General features: G+C 35.5%; 1 protein-coding gene across 2 annotated transcripts in view; it reads right to left on the bottom strand.

Annotated features, from left to right (window-relative positions):
- Positions 1-923: 923 nt before the first annotated feature.
- The window catches only part of taf1 (TAF1 RNA polymerase II, TATA box binding protein (TBP)-associated factor), a 140,792-nt gene continuing 121,147 nt past the window's right edge, over positions 924-20,568 (bottom strand). Inside the window, exons 35-40 of one of the 2 annotated variants that reach the window (XM_039765844.1) lie at positions 18,278-18,345; positions 14,640-14,756; positions 13,914-14,012; positions 13,550-13,706; positions 2,639-2,819; positions 924-2,439 (exon numbers count right to left, since the gene is read on the bottom strand). In XM_039765844.1, the coding sequence (XP_039621778.1) occupies positions 2,214-2,439; positions 2,639-2,819; positions 13,550-13,706; positions 13,914-14,012; positions 14,640-14,756; positions 18,278-18,345 (848 nt within the window). In that variant the 3' untranslated portion in view covers positions 924-2,213. The remainder of the gene's footprint in view (positions 2,440-2,638; positions 2,820-13,549; positions 13,707-13,913; positions 14,013-14,639; positions 14,757-18,277; positions 18,346-20,568) is intronic. The other variant, XM_039765845.1, reaches the window with a different exon arrangement.

The following is a 20,568-nucleotide window of genomic DNA, read 5'->3' as shown; positions in this document are numbered from 1 at the left end:
TGTAACCTTTTGCAAGTAGTGCCTGGAGAATTCAGAGTGTGGAGAAACTCTAGAGACAGCGTGTGTATTAACTTGTGGATTTTTCTGAGTATTTGGTGGCAGTGTCACAAAGTTGGTTCCTCAAGACTGTGTTTGCTGCGGAGCTCAGCTCACAGCGAAATGAGGTGAATGGGAGGGGAGATGATGACGTGACTCCCCCACCCACCTTAACTGTCAATCCCACCACAAAGACAGTCTCTCGGAATTTGCATAAGCACAGCCCTTCACCAGTAATTTTAACTTAGTTACAAAGTGATCAAAACTCTTGTTTATATCCTGCGTCCTCTCATTAAACTTGTATCCCGCATTAGCCGTGGGCATGACAAACGCCAGCGGCAGCCTGTCTATGAACTTAATTTAAACTTTAGGTTTACACCGTGCTTTGTTTCCGAAGTAGCTGTACTCATGAATATGGTAGTATATGTCACTCGCTCGCTTCTTATTGTTTCACTGCCTTCTCAATTGTATAATGCATGTTTTCTTTAGCACTTTTTGGAGCTCTTCCTTGTTTTCTACGCACTGCGTTGACAGTCAGTTCACGTGATTACGTGGGAGGCGTGATGATGTGACACAAAACTCCGACCCCATGGCCATCGAGCTCAACTCCATTACATTATATGGAGAAAAATAGATTCCAGTTATGACCATTACGCGTAGAATTTCGAAATGAAACCTGCCCAACTTTTGTAAGTAAGCTGTAAGGAATGATCCTGCCAAATTTCAGCCTTCCACCCACATGAGAAATTGGAGAATTAGTGATGAGTCAGTGAGGGCTTTGCCTTTTATTAGTATAGATATATATGTGTGTAGGTATAAACTGGAACAACTAAAAAAAAAACAATGAGAATTTACCTTAACAATGCATTTTTTAAGGAAACATGACAGAAAACACATTTGGTTTTTATTAAATAGCCAAAACACTCAAATTTCTCTTCAAACTATAATCTCATTATATACAGTAACTCAGGTTTATTATAAATCTGATTTACATTATATTTTATTATTATTACATTAATTTCACCATCTCTGCAGTACTGAGTGGGTCTACTGAGAAAGAATTTGTATGGGCCAACACTGAATTGATGGTTTATAGAGTCAATTACCTCACCCCCCTGTATGTGAAAATCATATGTACTCCTATGTATCACTTTAGATACTTTCAGTTCCAAATGGTATTGAATTTTTTCCATTCTTCTGTTTAGGTGAACTCAGTATTGGCATACAGTGATTTCTATAATTATTTATTTTGGGGTTTGGACTTTTAACAAAGGAAACTGCTTCTAGTAAAGCTACATTTAATTTCTATCTAAAGGCCTTCCAAATTTAAAATCAAATGTGAAAATCAATTGTTTAAAAAAAAAATGCAGATTTAAAAGTTAAACAACAGTAACTGCTGCACTTCTTAAGCAGCTCTCGATAATTCCTAACAAAAGACATAAAATAACATATTCTGAACTTCTTACCAAAACGTATTTAATAATGTACATATTTTTACTTGTTGTGTGCAATTCTAAAAACAAGCAAGATAAACGAAATAGTAAATATATCAAGTATTGCAAATATTTACATATGCTGTATAACAATGAATGGAAGGTTTCAACGTCCTACCTCGTTCTCCTAATATTTCTGAAAGTTAGATTCAAGCACCACCTAGTGGAAATGACCAATTTAAGTCTTCAGCACTAAACTCATACTGTTATACTATTTCAGTTTAACAACTTAAGGATGCTATTTCGATTACAAAAAAATTTGTACACATTTTGCATCCTACACTACATTTACAAATCAATTATTTTATTGTTCAATCTGCTCTAATTTCAATACTGTGGCACTCTCATGATATCTGACTCTCAAATAGAAGTTTAATTTTTATTGTATCTTTACTTTTGAAATAAGGCAGTATCCTAAAAATATTTACAAATACATATTTACAATGAAAAACACAAAAAAATGATGCACATACTGTGTGACTAACAGCATATCTATCTACCTCAAACTATGACTAGAATTTAATTTATAATATACAGTTTTATTACATGACATTTTCAGTCCAAAACTAAGAAACAATGCTCTAGGGCAAAACTTTAAAAGCTTTACTTTAGGCAATAAAATGAATATTTTAATTTTTTTTTTTTTTTTTTAAAAGCAGATGTTCAAAAAGATGCACATGTTTTTCATGTGTCCGAATCAAGATCACTGTCGCCTCCAACAGAACGGAACTCTTCACTGTCATCTTCATCTTCACTCAGCTGCACTTGTGTTAGGACACTAGGTCCATGATGCCGGCGAGCCTCCTCCTCTTCTTCGTCTTCTTCTTCTTCTTCACTGAGGCCATAGCCTCCAGCACTGCTAAAACTTGCTGCACGATGGTGAGAACGGGAATCTTCGTAACTTCCATCACTAACGAGAGAGTAAAGGAAAATAACTAGGATGAGAGAAGTAGTAAATAACATTTTTAAAAGAAAATTACTCTAATAAAAATGACTGTTATATTGTTGTTTCTTTTTTTGCTAAGCAATTATTACTGTCCTTTTTCTTTAAAAAAACAGTTAGTTACAGATTTCTCTGCTATTATAAACATGTTTGTTTTCAACCAGACCTCATGTTGCTATCCTCCATTTGTGAAGGTTCTATTCCATCCACATCATATGACATCATACTCTCGTCATTGTCCATTCCCATTCCCATTCTTGTGTTTTCTTGGTGGATGTGAGGCTCTTTAGGCCTTATGCTTCCTGATTCCATGTCAGAGTCACTGCCACTTTCGCTTAGATGTATTGCTATAAAAATAAAACACATTTTAAAAATGCAATATTACTGACAATTCCTTCCTACTCATGAAACAGAACCTGAAGTCTAAGGTAGAAAGAAATATGTAAAAGCTTAATGTCCAACAAACTCTATAAGTAACAGCTGTTTCTCAGTCTAATTTCTATAGTAGTTAATAAGAAATTTAACTAGTAACATTATATACTATACAGTATTTGCCTTCAGAACCTTGTGAAACAATGCACTCTAATCAACATGTTCAAGCTAGGAAAAAAGCTACCCTTTGAACTTTACAAGATTTATACCTGAATCTTGAAATTGTTATACACCTTTTCTAGTGAACGTTAAAGAGTCAAGAATGGCATGCAGACTAAATGATTTTTCCCTTATGTCTCCTAAGAACAATGAGACCATGAAAAACACTGCATTATGGTTTATGTCACTTCCTGCTTGTAACTGTTAATGTTAAATTTCTTTCAGAAACCTTACAAATATCTGTTCTAATATCCTTGCTGGATCTATTGCTGATGATTGCTATAACTCAATGCTCCACTCAGCATCAGATAAAGTAAGTCACTTAAAAACACAGGGAGGTCTCCATTAAAAGTATCTGTCCTCATGCCATAACTCAGCATTATGATCTGTGAAAGTAGCTGGCTAACAATTTGAAAGATTGTCATGTAAAAAAGTCCTCACTGTACATACCAATGCTTTCTCTAACAACCAAAGTGCTAACTAACATAGATGCATTATAAATGCACATTATCAGATGGTATGGTCATGGTAACCTGAGGATTTTGTTCTCTGTGGTTAATAAACTACATTAACCTGCATTTGGCCCAATCACTTCTTCCACTGCAGGCACTGAAAAATTCTTTCCATGATAAAATTATCAACTAAAATAATTCAAATAACACAACTTCATCCTACCTCTATATTTCAACCTGTTTTCCACTCTCCGTCTAGCTCCTTTTTGAATCTGTCTCCAGTTTTAAGTACAGTTATTAATGACCTGGTGCCTCATGTACAGTATAAATGGTGTGTACGCACAGAAATGTTGCGCAAGAACGTTTCAATGTTCAAATCGCTATGTATAAAACCTACACTTGGCGTAAGGCCAAGCACTTTTACACGGTGCCTCATACCCTGTCGTACGCAAGTACTCTGCTCGGTTTTGCAGACTGGCGGCACCCAGCGTCAAAGCAGTGCTACTGTTCCTGTGTGGTTACCCTTTACTTCTTAGAACCACATTTCTGATGCGGCTTTATAAATACACTGAAACTAACAGCATATTGTTTATTAGTGTAATGCATCTGATTGTAATTAACCTGTAACAATATAATGGCCCAGGGAATAGCCATAGTATTCCAAATACCATAACTGCTTTAGCGTTGTTACTCTTACTGCACCTTCTTCTTCTTCTTCTTTTTCTTTCAGCTGCTCCCTGTAAGGGTTGCCACAGCGGATCATCTTTTTCCATATTACTCTCACCGCACCACTCAGAGTATTTATATCACTGTATCTGAGTGGGGAATCACAGCAGCAGCTGATCAGAAAGAGAATTATCGGTATACAGCATCAAGCACACGCTGCCAAAGCCATGGCAAAACGTTTCAAAGCCTTTCCTGTACAAACTTCGTGGTTCAGAAACAGTTTCATCCCAAGAACTATAAACGCACTCAATCAACTGCTCCTTGTAGAACGGTTTGTACTTATAAGTACAATCACCTCACTGTAAACTTGCACTACAGTTATAATATTGCATAACCTGTGCCACTTTATAAAGCGCGTATTTACATATGATGACGATATCATTTTTAAGATGAAATGCAGCAAAATATGTTGATTATATTATACAGAAAACTTTAACTTCATTTAAATAATCTGCATTGTTAATAATTCAATATGTGAGGACACGGTGCCTCAGTGCTAGCAAGTTCATGTATTGTTCCTGCCTTGCGCGCTGTATATTTACTGAGGCTGCCATGGCACTGGAAGGATAGATGGATAGAATAATTAAACACGTACTATGAAGATATTTCAATGTTCCTTAAAAGTTTTGAAGAATCGTCGTTGTAAGCTTACAGATGGATTAATGTCTATTACAGAGCTGATTGTGTGGCGATTAGGTATTTGGGGAAAGAAAAGTAAGGACAGGAATTGCAGGTTAATACGTTTGAAAGAGACAGTACTGCTACAATAAATTATTTCATCGAAGGTTGCGCATGGCACAGCAGCATCTTGTGTGAGACATGGACAATCACTGCGCCATCGTGTTCCCATGTTTATTAACATGCTTTCATTCCAATCATCATGAAAATGATATCACATATACATCTCAGTATTTTAATTATTCAGAGAGCTGTAATATCACAAATGTAATGGATTCTGTGTCCTGTCGGAGAAAGAGAAAGAACGGAAGCACGTAGTGATTCACACAAAGAGAGCACATTGAAGATCAAATACAAAACAAAGCATTTAACATGCTACTTTAGTTACGATGCGATTTAAGAAACTAGTAAATTAAATGAATTTAAGATGAAGTTTATGATGTTCTACTTTAATGACAAAATAAACTACATGATTAAAGTGGAAATTTTGAGATTAAAGTTGACATTTCGTGCTTTTTTCCCCACTGTGTGCCTATTTTTTTTTTGGTCTGTACCCTAATAAGCTCAGACGGTGGGCTACAACTCGCCTTTTCACGGCGACTTTGATATGCAACTTCTTTTTTATTTTGGCATTGTGTGACTTTGTGTACTTGAGCTTTCGAGTTTCTCCGACACGCTATGTTACTCGATCAACTTCCTTTTGTTGATTATACCACTGTTTAAATCAACAAATAGTATGTTTTTCCTTTGCCTCCACTTGGTATTCGCTGAAATTCTTATATTTTGCCCCGTGCTTTTCCCATTGTCTTTTCACAGAACGCTGAGCTTAAGGGCTATTTATATAGATTTGCATATTCAAAGAAGCGTAATTCTGGGAGGAATTGGGGCAGGACAGCACGCACGTGCACGAGCGTTACTTTTCACGCTGACCGGGATTTATGGAGCGGAAGAACGTGGAAGTTGGTGAACGCACAGATTCCTGCATCTGGATTTTTCTGTGCGTAAGCACATTTCGGCTTTTGTGCTTACGTCATGTTATAGTGAGAATTCTACGCACGGCGTTGTGCATGAGGCCCCTGCTCTGCAAGTATAATACTGAAATAAAACAACGAAAAGTTACATTTTACTAATCATCTTAAGGTTAGTATGATTGCATAGTGTGTATTACTGCTACCTGTACCAATTCAACATCTGTGTGGAATGGTTGCATTTTTCGCCATGTCTATGTGTGTGTCCTTGCAAATGCCCTTCAAGATCTGCTGGCACTCCGTGATTCCATGTATTACAACATTATGAACAACAACTTTTTATATTTTTAACACAGTTACATAGTAAGTTATGCAGTAAGAATTTACATTCTGTGTGGCTTCTGTAGCAAGTTAAAGCATCTATTTTACTTAGCACGCTTTTTATTCCTCTAAGGTAATCCATCATCTTTAATTCACTTTTTTAAACAAAGTACCTTGAATCTAATGTTGCACAAATAAAAATAATTGTCATTCACCAAGTGCTTTGACTTCTGATTTGGTGCTTACCCTCACAAAATATGAGTTATTTGCAATTTATTTGCATAAACTGTCATCATGGTGTACAGTAGTTAGCGGGACACATTTTGCTTGGTAGGCCTGGCTAATTTGTAATCAAAGAGACAGGGTTCTTCATTTAATGAATCGCCACAATACAAATATCATTAAATCAGAAACAGCAAATATACAATTTACAGAATAGAATACAGAAATGTGAAAAAAGTGCTTTTTGGGTTTTTTCCAGACTTACATAAACTGAGTGCTGATCCATGATTTTAGAGGTCTCTAAATTATTTACAGACTTAGACAAATTTGTTGGTACCCTTATAGTTCATGCCTTAACCTGTTTACCTCCTGAAAATTAATTAATTGAAAAGCAGATGTTCCACGTCTATCTGCATGTCTTTGATATGTCATTGCATAAGCAAAGCAAGTGCGAAAAAAGATAAAATATTGCTTATTCTACAAAGATGAAAAATAGCCTAGACACATTGGTTGGTACTCCTAGAAAAGGTGATAAATAATTGGATAAGAGTATTTTTCAAACTAGGTGTTTTCTTAAATTAGTATTTCATTTCACCAACTGTGCAATCAGTCATGAAATCTCAAGACTATTAAGACATTCTCGAGAAAAACATACTGTCCAGTGTCAGAAAGGTCTGCCTCAGCCACAGGTCATGCATCCTCCAACAGGATAATGACCCAAAACACACAGCTAAAAGCACCCAAAAACAGCTAAGAACAAAACACTGGACTATTTTGAAGTGGCCATCTATGAGCCCTGATTTGAATCCTATCAAACATCTATGGAAAGAACCGAAACATGCAGTATGGAAAAGGCAGTTATCAAAACTGACACAGCTAGAGCAGAAACAGTAGACAAGACTACCTGTTGACAAGTCCAGAAGTCTCATTAATAACTACAGGAATCACTTGTTTGCAGTGATTGCCTGTAAAAGTTGTGCAGCAAAATATGAAGGGTCCCGTCATTTTTATCCATGACATTTTCATTTGTGTCACTTGAAATATTCTCCTGATTTAAAACTTGAAAGCAAAATGTGATTTTTTATGAATATGGGGTAAACAATGATAGGGAGCCAATTACTTCTGCCAGTTTCAAGTAATTTCAGAGATAATTGTCTGTTCGTTTTTAGTGGAGGGGTACCAATACCACATTTTTTATTTTGAACGATGTGCAAAATGAAAACAGTATAAACTAGTTCAGGGGTAAGCAATGTCGGTCCTGGAGAGCCTCAGTGGCTGCCGGTTTTTGTTCCAACCCAGTTTCTTAATGAGAAAGCAATTATTGCTGATGAAACACTTATTGCTTATGTGACATTTTGATGTTTCATTTTAATTGTCTCACTTGTTAAGCTGCCCCACCCTTAATTGCTTAATTCAATCTTAAACAGCTGCATTCACTGTTTTAATGGCTTCTTTATAACAATAAGATGTAAAAGACGAAGCAGCCAGCAGTTTCTTTCCATTTACATCTGTGTTTGTTCATCATACATTGTTTTAATAAAACACTTAATAGAAAATGTGACTTCAAATCATTTGGATGATATCCTACGATATAAGACCTTACATTGTAGAGCAACAAGCCATAAAATTAAGTAAAGTCTGAGATTGACAAGGATTGGTTTCTAATTAAGCAGTTGGATTGGAATGAAAGCCTGTAGCCAATGTGGCTCTTCAGGATCGACACTGCCCACCCCTGAACCAGCTAAATAACATGGAATCTGCAAAGTTCACAAAATAATCTTTATAGCTTTTGCACAAGTTTTTATTTTACTTCAGGGCCTGCGCAAATTTTTTGCAGGGTTGGCACACCATCCAAGGATGGTTTTTGCCTTGGGCTCATTGTTCCAGGATTGGCTCCGTTACCCATGACTTAAAAGGAAAAAGATGTATGGATGGGCTCCATAAATGACAGCATGCTCATCTCAAAAAGTGTCTGTGTCTCCTCAAATATATGGACATGGTTTGGTTATGCAAAGTCCAAGATAGAACAAACCACTGTCTGGTGTAAAGTCTGTCTGAAGTCTGTGGTCACTAAAGGTCGCAGCACAACAAACTTTTTCAGCATCTCAGACAGACGCACACAGCGAAGTGGCAGGAGTGTGTAGCTCTCGAGACAAACTAGTGGTACCTGCCAAACACCTGCTAAAAAACAGGTAACAATAGTGGTGTCCTTTTCACGTTGCATTCTGTACAATAAGAATGGACCCCATTAGAAAGAAATTTCAAATGTGGTAACGTTTCATATTGCTAAAAATGTGGTGTCCATATATACATTAGAAAAAAAGGGTTCATTGAAATTATAAATAAAATTGACCCCAGATACGAACTACCAAGTCAAAAGTATTTTGTCGAAGTGGCCTTGCCTCAACTATATACCAGTACACAAGAAAAGGCCGCAGAACTCCTGAAAATATGTTGTTTTACACCACTACATCAGACCTATGGGCCAACCGAACCATGCAGCCATACATGAGTGTGACGGTGCATTTTGTGGCCAACAATTGGACCCTGCAAAGTTTCGGTCTCCAAACCGACACGTGTGTGTGACTACGGACAACAGCGCTAACATGATTAAAGCTCTTAGAGTGAACAATAGACCCACCTTCAGTGCTTTGGGCACATACTGCACAATGCCATAAATGAGTGTCTAAATGACAAAGTATTGATTAAATCAAACAAATTAATTAAAACAACATTTGTTTATCTAAAATGTGCTTTACGAAGTCTTTTGTTTTTAATTGATTAGAGAAAGCTGTAACACTTAAACTAGTGCCATGTTTTAATAATAGCAGCTAAATTGTAAATGATGTTTAAAAAATAATTTTACTTAATTTTGCAAACTTGTTTTCAAGTGCATACTTAAAAAATGCACACATACGTCATACATATGCATGCATGTCTGCATGTATGCGTATATGTCATTTTGGAAGGGAGTCTTTTGTATGCATAAATTAAATGTTGAAGCGTGAAACATTTTAAAATGTTTAGCCAAATTAGTCTATGCTATACAGTGTGTAATTCCTCACAGTCAAGAGGCACAAGAAATTGAAAATGAGCTGGCAGCATACTTGTCCCCTGACAAAGACCGACACACTGGTAGAAGTGCCCAAAAGCAAAATTCCCAAGGCTCAGTCCTTTGGCCAAGAAATATCTCTCCATCCCTGACACAAGTACCCCATTAGAGAGGGTCTTTAGTATGGGGGATGGCACTGTAACAGGCCATAGGGCATGTCTTGAGCCAGAGGCAGTAGAAAGGCACACTAAAGACATAAAAAGCACCTCATAGTTTTTTTTTTTTTCAACAATCACATTTATTTATTCCACATTTGGTTATTTGGATTTGCACTTCATTGTTCCTGAAGAAGAGATTCATCATTTGCGCAAAAAAAAATAAATAAAAAAATCAGAATTATAAATTGTGTGTAGGTTGAAGAAAAAAAAAAAAAATCGGAGATTTTTAGGCCACATCACCCAGCCCTACAAAGAACTATATGTAAATGTAATTGAATTCACATATTAAGATCTTACTTCACTTTCCTACTTAAGCAACTGTCATAATAAAGGACATAGGGCATTAACAGACAGTATGGAGTATTTACAAATTACTTATCCTGCTTGTGCTGTCCTCAACTTGTAAGCCACCCTGAATAAAGGCCTCAGCTAAGCATGCAAAAATAAATAACGACGAAAAAAATCATCATCATATCTAAGTAATGAGGCACTACTCACATACCCTATTTTACTATTTGTATGAGTGCAGAACAAAATGAAACAAATAAGTAGTAATTTTTAATTTGCAGTAGAATATATGGTACCAGTAATGGCACACTGCACAATAACGGGCAGTGAATACACTTGACTTAAGCAGTCACAGTTTTCATACTTTCTCTCTGTACATTTAGCATGTTTGCTCAGAGGTTGATGTGCTTGCTGCTCTTCTTTTCTCCACCCTAGCGGCCCGCTTCTTCTCTTCTTTCGTAAGCATCTTTTTGTGTTACGACTGATTAAGTAGGTGTCTGTGTTGCAATTACTTAGTATGTTCTCTTTCATTTTTCACTTAAGCTGGCACTTAAGTCTTCAATCTGCCTCAAGAATGATTTAAGATATGAAGAGGTAGAGGAAGTGATGGTGAAAGTGGTAGGGATGAGAACGGCGCCTGTACACATGCACCGCATGACTGCCCTGCTGGCTGCTGCTGAGAGTTTATTCTACAATAAAATAAAATAAAAAGAGGAATAACCTTGGAGGTCAATCACCACCTCAAAAGCGGATAGTTCTTGTCACACAATATATGTGTACCAAATTTCAGGTCAGTAGGTCAAACGGTTTGTGAGCTACAGGTGATTTAAAATCCTGGACAGACAAATTAACAGCCATGGTAGCGTATTAAATATAAAGATTATTTTGCCACCTACTGAGGTCTTGAACATAGTCAAATGAAAGTTCATGACTCGGACCTTCACAGAGAAGTAAAAGAAACTTCCAAAGGTAACAGATTACCTCACCTGTCTGATTCTATCAAGGTTTGTCCATCCTTTGCACTCTCTTTCTTGGCTGACTCAAAAACAAATCATGATTTGATGACAACTAAAAACCTCTCTTTACCATAGTGTTCAGATCAAATATGTGCAATGTCAATTACTGAATTTTAACATTTTCCATCATTTATCATTAAGAGAATAAAACTGCCCCCTCAGATGACTATTACTAAATTAAAATAAAACACAGCAAATGATACAATCAAAAATCTTGGGGCAAGCAGACTGACTGAGAAGCACTCTAAAACAAGAAAGGTTTAATGAAAGCTCCTAAAGTTTAGTCAGATTTTGGAAATCCTTTGATTTAAGCGTTCATCTTAATTACATTTCAGTTACTGCCCTTGGGCAACCAGGCATAGGAAAAATAGAGAAAAGCAGTGTATTATTATTATTATTAGTTTTTCAGTAGTCCTCATGTTTCCATTTTAAAATGGTTGTTCTTTACTTTCCTCAATTTGTTGTGGTTGTGCCTTGTATCTAAATTTGACTATAATGTTGCTTTGGTCATGTCCTTGATAGTGAAAGGCTTAAGTAGAATTTTCATAAAGGAAGAAAAAAAAACAAAAAAAAACATTATTGTTGTAAAGAATATACACATTCTTCATGATGGTGAAGTACACCACCCTGTACACCTTAACAAATACAAACTGAGAAGGTAATTTCCCTGATCTTCAAAAAGGAATGGTTAAATTAGTAAAGGTTTGGAAAATTACCTGAATTTGGAGCGCTGCAGTGACAGCAAACGTTTATTGCTTCTAAGTTACCTTTGTTCTCTTTATGTGATTACACATGCAGAGTACAAATGTGAATTGTAAAATAAATGCTTTAAATATACATTATTCAGGAGAAACATGTCTCACATCTGTCTGTATATAGAATCCTACCAACTTATAGGTAATTCAATACTGTTATCAATTGGTCTAATACAACCATAAGCACTTGGGAGAGACATAGTACATGCACATACTGTACATACTGTGAAACTGAAACATATAACTAGGCATATCAAAAGAACTGTTACCAACTTTCTTTTTTTCAAATCCTTATTTGGTATTTTTATTATATTTTTTTTAATCTTCTTCTACATGTTTTGCATATTTTAAAAATTTTGTTCCTACACAGACAGACACTTGTTCTTTTATTAAGGTGGATAAAGCATGCAACTGTGCTCAACAGAATAAAAAGATTTTTCAAAATATAGATACTGTAAACAACAAATTCATTAACAGAAACTAAGTGCAAAAAATATTAAGAAATGTCTCAAGTTAAAGGAACAGAACCTGTTTTAATAAGCTCTGTGTGATTTTTTGAAAAGAATCAATCAAAGGACATTTTTCAAGCTACGTTCAAGGACCTTTGTAGAAATTAACAAGTGAAATCGGCCAACATAACTGTACACTGTACAGACTTCTCATTTTTCTTTAGTAACACAAACATAAATCCTGGTACAATAATGGAACAAGAAATGTGAATGGGTAAGTCAACAAAACAGATGAGAAATATGTTGAGAAATTTTATAAAATCCTTTGGGAATCTATAACATTTTATTTATTTCACAAACTTAAAGAGAGGGGGAAGATTTATGAAGAGTTTACTAAAATGACATGATTGTTGGGGGATATAATTCTGAGAAAAACATAATGATTTGTAACTGGTTAGTTGCTGACTCGTAAGAATGAAGTTTGATTAAATACTTTTTTAACGGTTAATTAATAGCAATCAATTAATAAATATTTTTTCTTTGTTTTGCATAAAAACCATAAAAATGTATTGCAGGGCATCACTAACAATTACATGGGTTAAGTAACATAAAAAATGTTATTTTTTTGGGGGGGTATTCCTTTAAGGTCTACCTTTCAGCTACAGAAAAGAAAAATGATATACTTCAGAAAAATGACAAGTAGAGTACACCCACTGCAGTTTCATCCAAATCTCAGAATACATCCTAAGGCAGCTACTCCCAAAATGAAAAGCCCTTACAAAGCAAGTATTACTCAAAGAAAATGTAAAGTGATACTTAAAATTCTGCGCACTACAGAAAGAAAAATAATATTCAAGAATATGGACATTAAAGGAAAGGAGGTGGCACAAGGACTAACACCTTGAACTGAAAAAGAAACGTAAAGCACCTCTTAAAATAATGCACCTGAAAACAAATCACACGGAAATGTAAAAAGCATTAATTCAAATGAAATGAAAAGCAAAAAGAAATACATGAAAAGAATAGGTTTTAAGATGTAAACAGGTAAAAATCCCTGAGTGTCATTAATGAACAGGTATATTTATCTTAACAACTTCCCCCCATGTTGCAAATTTATTTTGTTAGTAATAAAGAAAAAGCAGACAAGTTTTGAAAGGAGATTTCAACACATAAATAAATAACTTTAAATGCAATGTTTTGGATTATTTTTTTCTTTAAATTGTTCTTGCATTAATCCTAAAATTAAGTGAATTTCCACATATTTATATTCCATGACGGGCATAACAAGTAATAGCAAATGAAATACATTATTTGAGCAAAGCAAAAGAAAAATGCACTTACAAGAAAAAGGGTTATCACCTTCCTCTTCACTGGCGTCATCATCATCCTCGCCATCTGACATAAGCAAATCTTGGTAAAGCACACTAGCTTGTGCTGGTCTTGAAGAACCTTCCTCCTCATCCTCATCCCCAAGATCACCCTCTCCATCATCAACCTCCTAGGAGATAATGAAAATAAACAGACAACTTTGAAACCAGAAAGCTCAGACTATAATAGATGTAATTTAAAATACTAAATCTACATGCAAGGGCACCAGGTCTCAAAACATCAATCAAAGTCTGGGAGTGAAAAACAAAAGAAAAGAAGCAAAGATTTAATAAAGAAATGAAAACAAGAAGATCCTCCACTGAGGTCTGTTTCTTACTGGAGCTGGAGTTTTCGGTTTTCCGTCATCCTCCTCTTCAAACCCTTCAATATCAACATCTGACTCCTCCTCACCCAACCTCCCCCGTCCATGACGCATCTGTGAGTGCAAGGGAATAAGAAATATAGAAAGGAAGATTGCAAAGGAAAGTAAGAAGCCATTGAGATAATGGAATGTGACACCCAAGAAAGGAGATTAGACAAGATGTTAACAAACAGGAAGCTTTGTGATTTTGTAGGATATTTATATAAAAAAAAAAAAATCAGAATTCACCCCCAGCAAAAGCACAGATGGCTTGTTTAGCCTGGCCATCTGGAGACCTGATCCCAGGCTAACCTTCTGCTAATACAATGTTGATTTTTGAAATGAAAAAGAAATTGAAACCTGCTGAAATTATCTGCTATAAACATAAATGAAAAATAAAAATGACATTACATGAATTTCTCTAAATCCAGATAGCCCAACATGGTTTGCTAAAGGATGCTGTATGCTTCATGGTTATTCTTTTTTCTTCTGCAGCCAATGAAAATAAGCTCCTGTCATCTGAACAAGCAACTACAAACTGTAGGAAACCATTTTCACTGTACTCGTATCACACCATACAATTATAATATATTAATGCTTTCATATACATTTATAAATGAGATGTACTAAATTTAGTATGACGGTTTGGTGATTCTGAGAGTCCAACAAATAATAAAATTATATGTAAAATTCTTGTAATACCTGAGGAGTATATGGACCAGGTGTCATAGGTTCAAGACTTTCTAAATCTGCAGCATCCAAAGCTGCCTCCTGGGCTGTAGAAATGTCTTTTTCCAGCTGGGTAAGATGCTCGTCATACTGAAAGGGAACAGAAACAGATACATATCTCAAAATCTGACTATAACAGAAAAAAATGTTAGGTAGAGAGAATGACAGATCCTCATCTGATTTATTTCACAACATCCCTGTTAACATCATTGGGAGCTTAACTCCTCTATGTCTCCTGAAAGTAACCATCAGTCACTTTGTTTGACTAACATTGAAGACAGCTTGTTGTTTTTGCACCAGTGTATAAAGCTTTGTCTTAGCTGTAGGCTGTCTTATAAATTCATGGTAATCACAACTCACTACTCCTGTATCATCTGACCACTTGATGATGTAATTGTGATTATTGTTGACACAATTGTAAGTAAACAGAAAAAATGGCAAAGCACCCAGCACACAACCCTGGGGCATATCACTGTTTGAGAATCTGGGATCTACCAGACAGGAAATCAAAGATTAAGTTAGAGGTGGTGGTGATCATTTAAGGTGCTAAAGTTTCTTAAACTGCTTTAAGAGCATGATGGTATCAAATTCCCAACGTCAACCAAGCAATGCTTTTCTACCCTTAGTTTCCTTCTGTGAAAAACTGGTCAGGATTGTGTGGATAGGGCTATTAAAATTACATCTCATGTGCATATTCTTGACAAAAACATGGATTATGTGATATTCTGTTGGGTAGCAAGTAAACCTTACATCTCATGTGCATATTCTTGACAAAAACATGGATTATGTGATATTCTGTTGGGTAGCAAGTAAACCTTTTAAGTCCGCGGTTCTCAATTTCATCCAAATTTAATCCATTGTGCTACTGGCCTGGATCAGATTCAGAAATGCGTATCTGCACTGGTATATATTCTTGCAACATATTACCGTAATTTTAAACTATGGAATGGCGTTCAGCACCACAGGGAACTGAAACACAGCTACTATAGAAGTGAAAAATTAGATTTAAAGAAATATATAGATACAGTATATACACTGAGAAAACAAATCTCAAATTACAGTTTGCTCAAACTAAAAAGAAAAGGGCAAAAATAACTGGCTGTTTCTCACAAGAATAAGAGGGAGCCAGACAGAGACGCAATCAATTGACACACCAGATTATGTGTGGTACTGCCAGAGTAAGACTTTGCTTCTGCTCTAATGGAACAGGCTCTATGGCATGAGCTTCTACAATGAGGTAAACATTATATGGAGGAGCTGGGGTAGAGATGTGAGTGGTGTGATAGTTATTTTACATAGCTTCAAAAAGTCAGCTTTCTTTGTATTGTGTAAAACACTTCACCCAGCAGAAAGTCTATATGACAGACAGTATGCAAGTAAATAAAGCATGGACTATGGGAGAAACTGGGAGTGATAACAGGAAAGGATATGGATGAAGACAAACGTGGGTCGAACCACTTGATTTTAAAGTTCATAAATACAAACTCCATAGTGCACAAGACATTGCCTATTTACATGTTATATACAGGCTTCAGCCTTTTCTCATCATTGCACCATATAAACAAATGATTGTTGCCTGTAGTTAATCTGCATTCTGATTTGTTTCTGAGCTCAGAATAAACTTGAAAATTTCACTATAGCTGATCATGTGTTAAAAATGTTAATGATAAATCACATAGTGAAAGTTATCTATCCAAATGGATCTTTTACTCCTTGATAAATACGGAGATCTTGCACAAAGAAAATATATATGCCTTATTCTTGTGGTTGCCAGGCTAACAATTGCAGCAATACTAGTGACTTGAGCAAGGCATTGTGCCAATGCAAAGTGTTTAATAGAATGAAAACTACTGAGTGTTTGTATAAAGTACAGTACTCACAAACATGGCCCTTCTGATCCTAGTGAGATTCCCTAATTTACCATCCTGGGTTGTGGTATCATTGATCCCTGAGCTGAGTATTCACTGTTTCATAATACCTATTCCTCCTAATCCTAGGTCCACAGTTTTGTGCGCAGTGGCAGCTGAACGTGACGAGTACCACTTCATTCTGACAAAACTTTGTAGGAAAACAGCAAGAAGCAAACACAGGCAGAATTTGCTTGTTACAAGAAAGGACTACTGGCAGACTTGCTAAAACAGCATGCAACAACCAGGAGGCCAATGAAATACATATCCAATTCATCCATTATAAATTGCAGCACAGAACTGAGCCCTGCCTAATCTAAACATACTATCAATTCTTAATCCTTGTTTTCTAACCAAGTCTAGCAAAACAGCTACTATATTTGATCTTTAGTAGTTGATTGAATGTGGTCTGGTGGCACAATTTGAGCAGGATTTTAGAAGGTCTTGCTTTGTTAGATGCATAACACATTCCTTACAGCAGGTGAAAGGAGGCTGGAGATACTCTAATAATAATATTTTACATAATGTACAAATGGGTGCATATAGTGTGAGGGTGACAAAATGTAACAAAGAAAGAATGCTACATCCAATAAAAACATTTTATGGAATTCTGTCTGAAAGGCAGGAAGTTGCAAATGGTTAAAATCCTATAGCATATGAAATCTCCTGAACTCAGAGCTTTATTATAAATTGCCATTATTGGCATTATCAATGAGCCTGTCCATAGAGATGTGACATTTATTTGCTTACTTCTGTAAGACTTTAAATATTGGAAATTTAAATATTACAAACTCTGGTAAACATGAAAAGTAAGAGCTCAAATGCAAATATTGTTATTTTTTCAAAGAGAAAAGACAATCACGGCAAAACAAAAACAGCATTTACGAGAAGAAAAAAAAACTATGATTGGTGGTAGAAATGTTATAATACAGTATGAATTCTTTATTCTACCATGCTTATCTGTGAGACTGTCACAAGACTGAAGTTCAACCCTGCAACATGACAATGATCCTAAACCTACCAGTAAAACCACCTAGGAATGGAGAATTTAGAATACCAAGTCAAAGCTCAGATCTGAACCCCATCAAGGTGATGTCAGAGGATTTGAAACAGGTTGTGCATGCAAGACACACAATCAAACTCTGCACAGCTGAAAAAGTTCTGCTTAGAGCAGTAGGGAAAACTTTTTCTCAGGTGACGTCAGAGACAGTGGGTGACAATAGAATAGAACCAAGGGCGTGGTTATTTTTTCACAGATGGAAATCTATTAATTTTTCAGTGAATAAATTATTGCAAAATCCTCCCCCCCGAATTACATTAATCTTTATCTATAGACACTGTTTAAATGAAGATCAAATCATAGGATGTCTGCATATATTAAAAAAAGAAAAAAAGATTTCATGCCATTTACCTACTTTTTCAAAAGACTCAATTTTTCAGTGCTTGGAAGATCCTGAGCCAATCAAAAATATTATTCTTAGTGAGCAATGACCTCTGCCTTGCTGCTTACACATAACTGACTTAAGACAAGACTAGTTAGGACTGCTGATCTCTTAATGTTGTTCTCAAAAATGTGAAACACACATGTTGGTGTTTCTTAGATTTCGGCAAGACATCACCTCTTAGGAAGAATCATCATTAGATTAAATTCTCGCAATTTTAGGACAATAAAGTAGGATTTAGGGCTTTAAATCATATTCTCACCTCAGCTAGAGTTTGCTTGCAAACACTGATGATCTCCTGTGCAGTCTTTGTATATGGACTATCAGGACCTGAAAAGAAAATGTTTGGAAAGAAATAAATCATCACTAGTTATACAAGGAAAGAGGATGTACCTCTTCTAACAAGGTGAATTTCTACTATGAGATTTGAGATAAAGCAAATGCTGCAGCAGAACTTGACACAACTAAGAGCGTAAGCTTATAGGCTTATGTTATAATTAGGCGATCCTCTCATAAAGGTAACATGGTTTTGCACTAAACTGATCATATGACCTGTCAAACACTGAAATATGAACAACTTTAAATTATGTTCCAGAATTTAGCATGGAGCTGCAATGGTGAATATAAAGCGTGCACATATATAGACCAGTGTAGCAGAAATAATACTTCCAACTCTAAACCCTTATATTTGAAACAATGTACACTTTAAATCACATGCAATAAACCCATACTACTTTGGTATTCACTGAAAGTAAAATTGCATTAAATATATAATCTTACAGCCCATGATGATCTACAGAGCACCATCAGCAAAATGTTTATTCTACTGTTGTGCTCCAGGGTGGTCTTTATCCAGCTGTCATTAAATTTTATAACATAACCTCTGGCTATACTATGTTTTTCCTTCCATTTTAATGTTACATTTAAATTAGATTATAAACATTTAATTATGTCTATTTAGCTTAAGGTTTCATCTTGAATTAATTTGTTTAGGTTTTTGTGTTTAGGCTTATCTAGAAATGCAGTTTCTCATGTGAATCAATAAAGTATCTATCAAACTACCTACCTACAAAAGCTGCAAATAAATTAGTAGCATTACTCTATATGTCATATCTTATCATAGCAGCAAGTAAGAGCAAGATCCACTTTTATGCTACAGAGGAATCTTTTTAACTTAAAGTGGATAGGTTCCTTATATACTTGCATTATATGAGCTTTGTGTATTCTTTTTCTCATTTATTTTATTTTTCAAATACATGCAGAAAAACAGATGTTAACACTATACAAGTGATATGAAACACTAAAAATAAACTGTTTACTTCTATAAAATTGTTATCATGAAAATATACTTTAACACATTTCTAAAATTCAGAGTTTTGTTTTTGTTTCTTATGTATCAAGATATTAATCTTTTTTATATGATATAATGTCATTCAATTATTTAGTCTGAAACCATAACCTCATTTGATTTTCTTGATTGTAGAGAAGAATTGTTTGAATTAGGGCGAAAGAACCTCGATCAGCTGACCAACAAGCTAAAAACTTGGGAGAATGTCCCATGCACAGATGTGACCAAATCAGAGCACAATATATTTTTCTTAACCAAAAACAAAAAATACCCTTCAAAGAAAAGAATGCCATCTGTACAGTCACACATAGAGGAGGTTTACTCATGTTTTGGGGTTGCTATGCTGCCTCTGGAACTGGGTACCTTGAGACTTCACTGCAATCTTTGATCAATTTTTCTTTTGGATCCATGTCCAGAGAGATTGACTACAGTGTTGTGGGCCTCAAACTTTTTGATAACATTACATACTCTGGGCAAAGAAACATTAAGGTCTCTAAAGATTTATCTTAGAGCCTTAAGACCGTCCATGCTTTGTTAAAATTGTTTGCTGTGGCGTGCAAAAGCATTCATATCCTGTGAAAGTCATCATAATTTTCAACATAACAAAACATTTGTACACATAATTTACTCGTTCAGTATTCTTATTGTGAACTCTTATGATGTAACAATACATTTCCAATGTCAAAATAAACCATTTTCTGTAGATATTTAATTGAAGAAGAAAAACTCAAAATTTAGTGTTGAATACGTATTTAATCCTCGGTGTTATGGAAGCTCCAGGCTTACACAAATGACAAATGAATCACATACGACACAAAGGTGACAGTCATTTAACTATAATTAAACATAACTGGGTACTATTTGTGAGCCTTCCATATCTCATTGGATATAAAAACCTCTTTTTTAAGGGCCATATTTCTTGTTGGGGTATCGCTGCAAAAATGAAGATAAAGGAACATTCTGCTGATGTGAGAAACAATGTCACTGAAATGTACAAGGCAGGAAAAGGCTACCAAAAATATTGATGAGTCTGAATGTCCCATTAAGCACTGTTGGATCTATTACCAGAAAGTGGGAGGATTATCACAGCACCCAGACTCTTACTAGAACAAGCCGTCCCTCAGAACTAAACTTCAGAGCAAGACATTGTTGAGTGGTAAGAGAGACTACTAAAATCCAGCCGTCACTGTCAAAAGTCTGCAATG

Source organism: Polypterus senegalus, chromosome 10 (assembly GCF_016835505.1).
Source record: "Polypterus senegalus isolate Bchr_013 chromosome 10, ASM1683550v1, whole genome shotgun sequence".
Classification (NCBI taxonomy): domain Eukaryota; kingdom Metazoa; phylum Chordata; class Cladistia; order Polypteriformes; family Polypteridae; genus Polypterus; species Polypterus senegalus.
Note: the sequence above shows the minus strand (reverse complement) of the source record. Positions and strands in the feature narration are given on the sequence as shown.